This window comes from Scylla paramamosain, chromosome 38, assembly GCF_035594125.1.
Source record: "Scylla paramamosain isolate STU-SP2022 chromosome 38, ASM3559412v1, whole genome shotgun sequence".
Lineage (NCBI taxonomy): Eukaryota > Metazoa > Arthropoda > Malacostraca > Decapoda > Portunidae > Scylla > Scylla paramamosain.
Genome location: NC_087188.1, coordinates 8788735 through 8801086, shown reverse-complemented (window position 1 = coordinate 8801086; position 12352 = coordinate 8788735). Strand labels below are relative to the sequence as shown.

At 43.0% G+C, this 12352-nt stretch overlaps 2 protein-coding genes across 3 annotated transcripts in view; one reads left to right on the top strand and one right to left on the bottom strand.

The window, feature by feature from the left end:
* The first annotated feature begins 757 nt into the window (after positions 1-757).
* LOC135091709 (DNA polymerase delta subunit 2-like) overlaps positions 758-12352 on the top strand; it is a 293047-nt gene continuing 281452 nt past the window's right edge. Inside the window, exon 1 of the mRNA XM_063989611.1 lies at positions 758-844. The gene's annotated coding sequence lies outside the window, so the exon portion shown is untranslated. The remainder of the gene's footprint in view (positions 845-12352) is intronic.
* The window catches only part of LOC135091707 (protein SSUH2 homolog), a 74514-nt gene continuing 63748 nt past the window's right edge, over positions 1587-12352 (bottom strand). For both annotated transcript variants that reach the window (XM_063989606.1, XM_063989607.1), the window contains exons 4-8: positions 11905-12066; positions 11207-11293; positions 10557-10756; positions 10075-10282; positions 1587-9267 (exon numbers count right to left, since the gene is read on the bottom strand). In XM_063989606.1, coding sequence (XP_063845676.1) covers positions 9118-9267; positions 10075-10282; positions 10557-10756; positions 11207-11293; positions 11905-12066 — 807 coding nt within the window. In that variant the 3' untranslated portion in view covers positions 1587-9117. The remainder of the gene's footprint in view (positions 9268-10074; positions 10283-10556; positions 10757-11206; positions 11294-11904; positions 12067-12352) is intronic.

The window sequence follows — 12352 nt, the reverse complement described above, 5'->3', positions numbered from 1 at the left end:
AGAAGGGGGGAGTGAAGGAGGAATGATAAGCATGGGGGTAGGGAGAGGAAGAATAAGAATGTGGAGGGGGAGAGGAAGAAGGCGACCTAAGATACACGTCAGAAGCAGCTCTAGCCAATGACAGCTGCTATGAAAAAAAGGATGACAGATGTCACTTTTGTTAGAAGTATAGGTAGGAAAACTGCTCCATCAAGTAGGGAGCCATCAGTACACAGGCCTACTCCGGGTTTTCACACTTAAACTTCCCCGGTTACCCATTTTATCATGGACCTTTATAATTCTTAAAGCTATCTTGCCAGGAAGGAAGGAAGGATGAACTGTGTGAGTGAGCTGCGGGTCGATTGCTCGAACCCGGATTCGAACCGAGACTCGTGGATTCGAAGCACGTTAGCCACTGCACTACGAACCAATGCGCATTATACATAATGCATATTACCACTCTTAAAAGTACAACGAAGAACTATGATTATTAGAAAAAGGAAAAATAAATGAATTAAGGGATGTGAGAAGTTTGATATGCATATTAAAGACGTTCAGTGACGTCACACGCGCCTATAGTTGTTTCAGATTCAACACGACCTCCGAGGGGAGCAGACGTGGTGTTATTATCTGGTGAGTATGCAGCTCCTCGTTTTTCACGGTTGACTTTAGAGTGCCAGTTAATGTAAGTGTAATGAATGCTTAACAGTGACTAACTTTACTACAAAGTCATTTACTTTCTCCATTTCCAGTGATAAGGAAGTGTGTTAATTAGTGAAGTGTTATTACCGTTTACCGGACTCACCTGTTTTGGTACTCGCAGCCTCCTGGGTGTACCTGTGGACGACTGGGAATTTCATCACTAGTAAGTACTGAACCACATGTTGACATTCTTTTTATTATGTTCATTGCTTTGTTCATGTTTAGAGACTGGGTTACAGTAATGGTATAACTACATGATTCGTTTCGGCCGTTAGACCCCCAGAACATTGAGACTGAAGGAAAATAGTGACCAAGAAAACAGGAGGGTGAAAACTACAGAAACTTCGCCTTAAGATGGAAATGAAACTAATTCCCTTTAGTCTGACAGAAAGGCCACACTCCCGTTAGCAAACAGTGACAATGGGGAATGCGCTCTAATGGCAGGAACTCTGCATTAAGGAATTTCGCCCGCTGAGGATGAAAGAGAAGTGCAAGATTAGTGAAGGATTTACTTACCTCTGATTTATTAAGTTTATTTAGTAAGAGGTGATCCTGCTTATATCATATATATAAAATACTCACAAGGATAGCCCACTAAAGTTTTCTGAACTAATTTCCAGTGAGGTCCCTCCTATGAGGCGAGACAGTAGGGCATATCACTCCCATGGCGGAGCAGACGAGGTTAATGTAGTATTGCTGTCTGTTATCCGGTCTGTAGCTATATTGAGAAAAGCAGCGACCGACCTGTTGGCCTAGACGAGGCTGTCACTAATCCAGAAATAAACCTAATCGCCAAAGTGATCTGAAATTTTGAGTAACTGGATTATTTGGATATATCGTAAAGTAAGATGTATAGTGGACTGCCACAGAGGAAGGTTAGGCAAACTGTCATTGAAACACGTGTGTCATGGTCAACATTTATTGATTTCGTCATGGATAGTTTAGATGATAACTGTGACTGACTGACAGACAGTGGTGGTGGAAACTCACTGGTAATGGGAAACAATGAAAAAATGACTCTGCAGAAACGAAGTCGAGAGAGCAGCGATGGACGCCGCGACCCAGAGAGAGAGAGAGAGAGAGAGAGAGAGAGAGAGAGAGAGAGTTTTAGTGGCCGCAGCGTCCTTGTGGCGTAGGAACTGACAAACTAAGACTTCTACTGCTTCGTCAGGGGCTTATGGGAGCTGTGGGGGGGATGGGGGTGTGGGGGTGTGTACAGACAAGCTTCATCTCGGCCGATGCAGGCAAATTAGAAGAGACTTTTCTTTCCTTTTCATTCTTTCAAGTTCGACTCTAGCCAGGCAAATTTTATTTCACGCGATGGCGATAAATGTCTTTTTATATTTAATTTTGATAGATCTTACTAATCTTTCTTCTACACTTGATAATTGATAAGTAATTAAACATATATAAACATTAATAAAAAAAAAAACTACGTGTTGTACTGAAAACTTTGAATTATTACTTTCATGAATTCTCTAGAGTGTTTTTAGCGCTATTCTCCTTTGAGATTAGTTTATAAGTCAAATACACATAACTCAAGGTGACCTAAATAACAAAGGTCGTGTTGTCTCTTGAACGCGTTGTCATTTATCGTTGTTTTTGTTTCGTATGATAACTTTCACGTAAGACGAGTTATTATCAAAGTTTGTGGCGTCGCTTGATTTAATAAGTTTGTTCGTACACACCCGCCGCGTGAAAATTATGAAATGTGTTGAGTTATGCTACTTTTGGCCTGGACCACACCTGAGCCTTCATTATTATTATTATTATTATTATTATTATTATTATTATTATTATTATTATTATTATTATTTTGGTCGTTGGTGTTAAAACTCATCTGTTTTTTTAAGGTAATTATTTGCTTCTGAAAGTTGTTTTCGACTGTGTGTGTGTGTGTGTGTGTGTGCGTGTGTGTGTGTGTGTGTGTGTGTGTGTGTGTGTGTGTAATCCAGACCTCCTGTACTCAGTAGTCCAGACTCAGGTGTGCTCATCACCTCTTAATTAGTCAGGTATGTCTGATGCAGGTAGCTATATTATGGTGAAAATATACTTTGACATCAATTTTATCCGTCATATGTGTGTAATCTTTTTTTTATATATATAATTCATAAATCCAATTATTTCCATATCATCTAAATAAATAATCTCTGAGCTTAAATATAAAAATCTTTAAAAGTCTTATGCGTTAACATAAATTTCGGTCTAAAATTTACACATATATAACTAATCGTATAGTATATAAACACTTTACTCTTTAATAACATACGTATTCATTTAATGCTTCGAATGTACGAGTGTGTGACGTGACTAGAAATGACTAGAAATGATCCACAGGTGTTTAATGAACAGGTGATGTGATGCTGGAGAGTGACGGGGAGAGGTACGGGCGGTGGGAGGAGGGGAGGGGTGAGAGTACTTCCCCGTACCTCTGCTCCCCTTCCCCCTTACTTCCCTTGGACTCTGTCACGCCCCTGAATGGATAAAGTTTCAGAATCACGCCCATCTCACTTCAACGAACGAATGTATTTAATTTCTACTTCATATTTCTGGCAATGAATATCCACGTTGTTATATACACCACTACCGAGGCATTATTTCTCACCATAACCGAAACTGAGTCTCAATAACTGAATTGACAAGTTTCGACAGTAGTGGCGTATATATCAAAGCAATATATAATGTCTGTCAGAGTGAGACGCGGGTCATTCTAAAATATCCTGCAGTGGGAGGTGGAGAGGGGAGGGGAAGGACAGGGAAGGAAGGGAAGGGAATGGGGAGGGAAGGGGGAGGCTCTTCAGTGATGACCTAACGTGGTTTGCAGGAGGTATTGCATAAAGGTATTGTTCTTTAAATATACAGATGAAGTGGTTCTAGTACAAATAGTATTCTGTCTATTTGAATCATGGTCTCTGAGCAGTCTCGTGTGAACCAGTGGAAATAAACATCTTTTATTAATACAACAGTAGTAGTAATAGTAATAATCCGTATCCAGCAACAATAATAAACTCACATCTTTAGCAACCGACAACAAAACTCTATTCCAGCATAAAATTTATACCAAAAGACAAAAATAACAACATAGGTAACTCAGTAATGTTATTTTTCTTCTTCATCTCTTCTACCTGACACTCAAGCCAACAGTACAACACCTAAATTCCTACACAAACAGCGCCTTTGTACCACTTGCAGATACATTTAGTATGTAAAAAGAAAGGAAGAAAAATCATAGGTGGAAGGGGAGGGAGGCTGAGAACTATCTTTGGACACCGTGTTTTGAAGCAAGTGTGATGGGGGGTGGAAAAAAAAAGAGTAAATGAAGCAAGATGAAAAAGGTACTGAAGCCTTGAAGCATCTATATCAAAACTGCATGTACGTGTGTGTGTGTGTGTGTGTGTGTGTGTGTGTGTAAGTTGTGTTGTACAGAGCCGTGTGTGTGTGTGTGTGTGTGTGTGTGTGTGTGTATCCCAAGTTGTGATGTACAGAGTCGTGTGTGTGTGTGTGTGTGTGTGGGGTTGAAATTAACCTTTTTGTACACATAATTATGCACGTATATTTATAGAGGCAGAGGCGTCATGAGTATGTACAATGATGAGATCTCGTGGTGGCAACACTACAAAACATGACTCAACTTGTTTATTATTACTGGTAGTATTAGTATTAGTATTAGCATTATTATTATTATTATTATTATTATTATTATTATTATTATTATTATTATTATTATTATTACTATTTTACTTTTTTTTACTTTTCTCGCCAAATTTAGAGACGTCGGTGACCTGCGCAGTATTACATATTTAATATGTACACGATTTACAAATGTATATATAAATGAAAATGGAGCATGTATGTATGTATCTATGTGCGTATGTATGTATGTATGTATGGTTGTTCCCAGGCAGGCCCTTGATCCTTTACAAAAATACGAAATAAGAGTCCTTTAGGTTTGACACGGGGAAGTGATAAGTGATAAGGAGCTGCATGTATTGGTCATCTGTCTTTCTGCAGTCTCCTTAACTTATAAATTTCAGTGGTTAGTTGGTAGTCTTTGATAGGGAAGGCGCTGGAGAGGAAAGGTTTAGGAGATTGTACAGTCACGGCCAAAAGTTTGTTTACGTGCCGTATTCTTCTCCACTAGTTTAACCGTTTTGTCTGAACCGTAAGTCCAATGCGCTGCCTGTCGCCTTACAAAACCTCAGAAGTGAAAGGTTCCAAGGAGATCAAAGGGCGTAAGACTGAAGGAAGATGCTAAACACGAAGGAAGTGAGAACGTCAGGTTATAAGACTTCTGGCTGCGACTGTACATTAGGTAGCAACAGACTTGTAACACAGGAATGGTAGAATGTATGGTAGAGAGAGGACATAAAGGCAGACACAGCTAAACGGGAACTGATATAAGAAGTTTTGTTTGAATGACAGGCAGGGAGACAGAGCTAGACGGATAAGTTTTGCTAGGTTGGTCTGGTATAAAAGGTAGACAGACAGAAAACGAAACAGAGATAAAAAAAAAAAAGTTACGCTGGGGTGGCCTGGAATAGCGAAGCAGAAGGACAGAGAGATGGTTACTTTGGCTGGGGTGGCCTGTAACTTATGATAAAACAGGCAAAAAATAGATGAAGGAGGAGAGAGAAAAAATATAAGGGTAAGCTGGAATAGACGAGCAGCTGAGTTAAGAAGACTTTTACTTCAGTGAAATAGCAACACAGGAAATATGAAAAAGAAAAACGAGAAAAGAGAGAGAGAGAGAGAAAAAAAAAAAAAAGAAAAGGCAGGATAAGGAGCTATCTCAAGTGATGACAAGAGATTTACAGGAGAAGACTCGTGTAGATGGGAAGGCCTCTGTTCTGCAGTGTGACCCTAGAAGCTGATGATGATGGGAGCACAGTAGTCAGTGGAGGTGCCTACGCCTGGCCTGGGGAGGGAGGGGGGATGGCTCGATGCTCAAATGAAATATATATATATATACCTTTTGTTTCGTTTGAGTTGGACCGTAGGAAATTCCATCATTGACTCTAAGCGCGATTCATTCTCGACGAAAAAACTGTCTGAAGCTTCGAAACTTCATGGGAAATTCTAACGATTTTTTTTATCTTTTATTTATTTATTTTTTTTTTTTGTGACGTAGACATGGCAGACGTTGTTTACCTGTCTTTCATTGTCTCGTGTGTCAATGTTGGGATTTCCGGCAAATAACAAATTCTACAACTTGTGGAGAGTGACGGACCGGATCAGACCGGATCCGGATCAGACCTGCATGAAAAATGTGTTTAGCGCTGCTCGGCGACACTCGTTCGAAACCCTCTGCCTGGCGCTCCCTTGGGAACCACCCGCCTTGCTCCTCTTCTCAGCCAATCACAGCGCGGTAGGCGGCAGGCACGTGTGATTGGCTGAGGAGATGAGTGGCTAGCGAGTGGTTCACGTCCTGGTGAGCGGCTGGGCTGGTGAGCGTGGTGAGCGTCGCCTGTGCTACAAATACAGGATTACAACACAACACCAAACTTGTCTTTAGTTCCTAAGGTAAAACAATGTGAGAGGATGTGACAGTTAGTTAGGTAACTACACGTGGCTGGCTACACATCATCAGCGCTACCCTCAACATTGAAGCATCTGTTTAGAGTAGTAGGTGTTTAATTTTCCTTCACTTATACAAAAGAAAATGGGAGTCTCACTTAAAGAAAATGGAGTTACGGTTATAACTTTGGTATTTCGTTTAAAGCTAATGTATATATTTATTTATTTACTTTTTGTCTTTTGATTGCAGTCATGGTGGAATTATCATTATTATCATTACGGCATTGCTGTCAGAATGTGATCCCAAACTGTGGTCCACGGGAAACAGAAACGAGTCACACAGAACGATGGATATGTACAGTATAAAGACTAAGGGAGTTATTCTTTGGCGTAACGAACTGACCAGATTCTGTGTGTGAACGTGGACGTGGTGGCAGAGAAAACGTGTTACGCGACCAGTTTTCTGTGACGCCGTGCTAAAGAGAGTCCCGGTTTTGGCGCTGGCCCGAATTGCCGCTAGGAGAAGGGAGCGTCCCGGTATCCAGGTGATGTACAGGTAAACACGATTGCTTGACCTGTGAATTCGCGTAAACTTCCCTTGACTTTTCGCCTTCCGTCACATTTTTCGTCCTAAGAGTGCCGCTTCTCCAGTAAACGTCACTGTATCTTTACGTGCTTTCGAATTGAATAATTTCTCTAACATATATTTTCTCAATCTCCGTTTTTCTCGCATCTTACCTCTCGTTTTCTACTGTACCGTCTTCGTCATCCTCATTTCTCGTTTTCTACAACCAAAACCTCACCTCTTAGCTTTCGTTTTCCCCATTCTTCCTTTCATTTTCTTATATCGCCTCTGACGCTGCCTCTCCGCTGCTAACCCTCACCTTCTTTGCCTTATATTGCGTGTATTATTACGTATTCTCACTGGAGCATCATCTCATCTCACCTCCGTTCAGCATCACCTTGTATTCCTAAGCGGGACTCAGATGCCTGGGAGTTCTCTAAGGCGTATCGCTGCTTTCTCCTTTACTACTCTTGTCGAACACCGCCCGCGCAGTGACAACTTACGCAAACATAAACGGAACTTAAAGACCATTAATACCTTTGACAAACACCATTAAACGTGCGCTGGCGATATTCGACGCAATATTTTTTTTTCTTTTTAACTTTTAGGGGGAAGATAAAAGTCCACGGAGGGGGAGAGAAGGAATTAACCTGCGCATGCGTACCTGCCTCGAGCGTATATTAATTAAGGTTTACCTAGTTATGTGTTTCTGAAACCTTGCAAAGAAGGAATGCGCCGAGGCTGGTACTGCTTCTGGCGAGAGTAGTGTGTTGTCCCGTAAGAGGTATCAGCGGTACAAAATATCAAATGGTACATGATTTAAATACAATGTCAGGTGTGGGCCGAGAAACAGGTGAGGAGCGGATGGCGTGAGGTGCCTGGCCTTCCCAAACACTCACGCAATGCCTGCACGAAGGTGATTTTTTTTTTTTTTTTTTAGGTTACAGTTTCTTCTTGTGAGATTAGATTTTACGATAGTTTTTGGTGCAGTACAGACATGAATTATGAAAAGTACCTACATGCATTTTTCTTTTCGTTTTTCATTCCATTGTACTTTTTTTTTTTTTCGTTAGTATTCGTATTTTGTTCGTTATATTTTGTTTCGCTTTGTCTCTTAATCGCCTTTCCGTTGCACGTGATGTATGCGTATGCTACAACATTCCTTTTCCGTTGTATTTCGTAGTAGATCTTGATGTATATTTGTTGGCATATGTGATTTAAGTTTATATATGTTTTTTTTTACTCCTTTTTTTTTTATATGAATTCACCGCTGTTTAGGCCAACACCACCACCATCACCACCATCATCACTACATTTCTTCCTTGTCTGTTTTATCATCTCATTTTCCTCCTCCTCCTCCTCCTCCTCCTCCTCCTCCTCCTCCTCCTCCTCCTCCTCCTCCTCCTCCTCCTCTCTTCTTAGCATTAAAATGATAATAATGAAGATAATGATAGTGATGATGGCATAGTGACGAAAATAATGGTGATATGATGATATACTGAGAATGGTAATGATAATGATGATTCAGCACTAATGGCGAGTGAATGATGGTGATGTTTAGAATGGTGATGCTGATGGTGTTAATTAATGATGGCGAGGATGGTGGTGGTGGTGGTGGTGGTGAAGGTAGTGGTGGTGTCTGGAATGGTTGGTGGTCTTGGTAGTGATGCTGATGATGCTGGTGATGATGATGGTGGTAGAGGCTGGAGAGGCAATTCATTTAAAACCTCAATCACAATTTAACGAAGCTTACAGTGAATCATCAACGTAACAGCAGGTATTTTGGCGCAGTAACACGCGTATCTAGTCCCGCTATTGACTCGCTCACGCTAACCCATTTGAAAAGATCCTAGTCCACCGCGGCCTTGGAAGAGAAGAAGGTCCTTAGTTCTGGCAGTTATTAGCATGATTAGCACGATCCTCTTCGGGGCGTGGAAGCAAACTCAACGTATCCCAGGCCCCGTCGGGAGTCTGGGAAGGGTAGTTTTACATATTAAAAAAATCTACCTGAGTTTCACCACCTTTAGCGCAGCGGCGGCTCACAGGTGCAAGTTACCTCTAGATTACCTGTTCCCTTTACCTGTTTCTTTACCTGGCTAAGACCCCGCGCCGGCTCGCACCTCACCACCGTTCAATCCAATTCCCCGCAAAGCCTCCCAGTGCCGTCCTGACGCGGCCACTACAGGAGCACCTTCAGAGCCTTCAGGAGGAGTGAAAACCGTCGAGGAGTAGCGAGGAATGTGGAGAGTCGCAGAAGGAGGACCTCGAGGAAGCATCCGAAGACACTCAAAGAAGGAGATCCACGTTTTTGAGAAGGAGGAGGAGGAGGAGGAGGTGCTGCAGGGGGTGTTGGCGACCTACATGACGCAGCAGCAGCCCCAGCAGCAGGTGTGCGGGTAGTCGGGGCAGTACACCATGTTCTCGTAGCCATACACCCAAAACTTGCCCGGCCCGCCCTTGAAGCCGTATTCCACCTCCGCCACGGGCACGATGCGGACCTGGTGCCTCTGTGGGAGTGGAGACGCGTTAGTGGAGGGTGAGCTGTGAGGGTGAGCTGTGAGGGTGTACGTTTACTGTTATAGTCCCTGCTTCTGCCCAGCCAACCACGCTTAGGATAACTTTACCTCGTGGGTTTAACTTGTACTCGTTTTCCATGATAAGCAAGGGACACTGAACAAAACTTTCCATCGCCAATACCCTCCACTACTTTCCCAGAGAATTAAAGAGCACTAAGTAAAATTTTCTTCCATACATTTTTTTTCCAGTCCCTGTGAGATTGGACCTCCCATTCCAGGCTAATTGGCTGGACATTCCCCCCGTGTCCCAGTAACATTTTGTAGGAAAAACAACTATTTTGTTAAGCATCGTGGGGTGAATTAGTCATTAACTCTGAACTCTAATGAAATCTAATGAGAACGTATCTTACAAAATACGGCAAAATTTGAATGTGTGATGGAGTCATTTTAGATATTCTTATTCTCTTAAGTTTCTTTAAATTTAACGCAAATTAAGACAAGTAAAAATAGAAAAGAAAAAAAAAACCGAGGTGATGAAATATTTAAATATAGATCAATCAGATATACGGGCGCTCTAGAGAATAAAGAACCACTAGAACCAATAAATAAAGCAGCCCACAAAGTCTAAAGCAACAGAACCAGAGAAGCAGGACCCGTGGATTAAAGCCTCACTACACTGCTGCAGAGGTCCGACCCAAAGACCAAACACCGCCACAGTGAACCCTCGTCTGCCACTAATCTCTGGCGACATCCCGTGTTTTTTGACCTGGCCCCTGCTGCACTGTGGTAGACGGTCACCTGGGCATAGATCCGCTCATCCAGGAAGGCGTTTTTATGGTTGTTGACGAGCTGGGCCGAGGCAAGGTTAATAGTGTTGTCCGGGAACTGTGTGAGCGGCAGGATGCGGGCGCCCTCCTCCTCAAAGGCCACCTGCCCCGACACCTCCTTCACGCGGGCCTCAGGCAGCGCCCCCTTCCTCACGATGTGCTCAGAAGTGTTCACCTTCCTGCAGGAGTACGAGGGGAAGGTGGTGTGTTTCATTATTGTGGTGTTCTTACTCTCTCTCTCTCTCTCTCTCTCTCTCTCTCTCTCTCTCTCTCTCTCTCTCTCTCTCTCTGGTTCACACCGGCCATTGAATAACAAAACAATGTAGACGTATTTAAATTTACATATTGTACCCAAATCTGTCCCTCTATTCTTCCTTCCTTCCTTACTGCCACGTTATGTTCTCGTAGTCTGACCCAACACACACACACACACACACACACACGGACACGCACCAAGTGATAGTGAGTCGGATGAAGCAACGAATCTGGCCGTAGCTATCACAGGGGGGGCAGGCGACGCGGCCCTTGGCGTTGCACTTGAGGCAGTCCTGGCGCCCGTGGCCGTGAGTTGAGGACTGGCAGTAGAAGCAGCGTTCCTTGTACCCAGAGGAGTCAGTGTACCAACCGTCGCCGTGGCAGGAAAGGCAGCGTGTCTGTAGGAGAGGAAGTCAAGATGTCGTAAGAGTGACTGGTACTGAACTGATTGTACTTGTGGCTAGAATATGTGGGTGATGGTTTTTGTTCTCTTCTTTACTCATGGTTTGGTTATTACTTTCACTCTCTGCTCTTTACGTAACAACACCGATAAAGAAGAACAGAGTAAGTATTGAATGAAGGAGAAAATGAAGAAAAAGAGATAAAAGATGAAGACGAACAACAGGGAGAGAGAGAGAGAGAGAGAGAGAGAGAGAGAGAGAGAGAGAGAGAGAGAGAGAGAGAGAGAGAGAGAGAGAGAGAGAGAGAGAGAGAGAGAGAGAAATTAATTCACCATTTCTTACATCACCATTTCATTTCAACATTAAACATTAACATCACCATTTACTGACTTAACATTCCTATCTCTCCGTACACTACTGGCACTGACTGCAACACGTGGCACTCACCCAGCCCTTGCCGTGACACTCCGAACACTGCAGGGAACCGGTGCCTTTACAGCGGTGGCACTCCTTGACTGAGGCAGTGTGGGGGACCTGAAGGGGGAGACGAGAAGGGGAAGGAAACGAGAAGCATCATATTAATGTTTGCAATGTTTTCCTTCTCGCCCATAAAGGTGATTGTGTTCCTCTGTTTTGTTACGTGTATGAGTTAATTTCCTCTTGACTCAGTGTTGTGTTGTGTGTTTGTGTGCTTTGTGTTGTTTGTTAGTTCCATTTTGGTGGTTCTGTTTGTTTATCGTATGTTTTAATGTTTAAAATACGATGTGTTTCTTTCATAAGATTGTACACTTGTTATATTTCATCTTTTCACACCTGTATGAGTATTGTACACACACACACACACACACACACACACACACACACACACACACACACACACACACACACACACACACACACACACACACACACACACACACACACACATAACATTTAACATAACGTTTCGTCTCTTAAGACATCATGTTATCACTGCGCTACCCGAACACACACACACACACACACACACACACACACACACACACACACACACACACACACACACACACACACACACACACACACGACAATCTCAGCCACATACACGCACACGTCAGTACCTCATAGCATCACATCAGGTCACACGCACTTTGCCCTGTCCTTACCTGCATGACCTTGACCTCGTCGTGGAACATGTGTGCAGGGTGAGCCACCACGTCCCAGGGCAGGGGCGCGGGGCCGTTGGAAGGACCGTCAACGTCTCCTCCTCCATAAGGCGTGAAAGCCCAAGAAGTTTCCCGCTTTTCAGTAAACGTTTGGAGCTCATACTGACGGGGAAGAGAAGAAATGGGTGTGTTAGTGGGTGAAGGAAGAAATAGGTGTGCTACTAAGGCTGAAGGAAGAAGAAATGGGTATGTTAGTCGGTGAAGGAAGAAATAGGTGTGCTACTATGGGTGTAGGAAGAAGAAATGGGTGTCATTTTGGTGTAGAAGGAAGAATTGGGTGTTATTTGGATGAAGGAGGAAAAAAATGGGAGTTATTTGAGTGTAGGAGATACAGTAGGGGTGTAATGAGAAAGAGTGATGGGGTTATAGGGGGTATATGGGTAAAAAA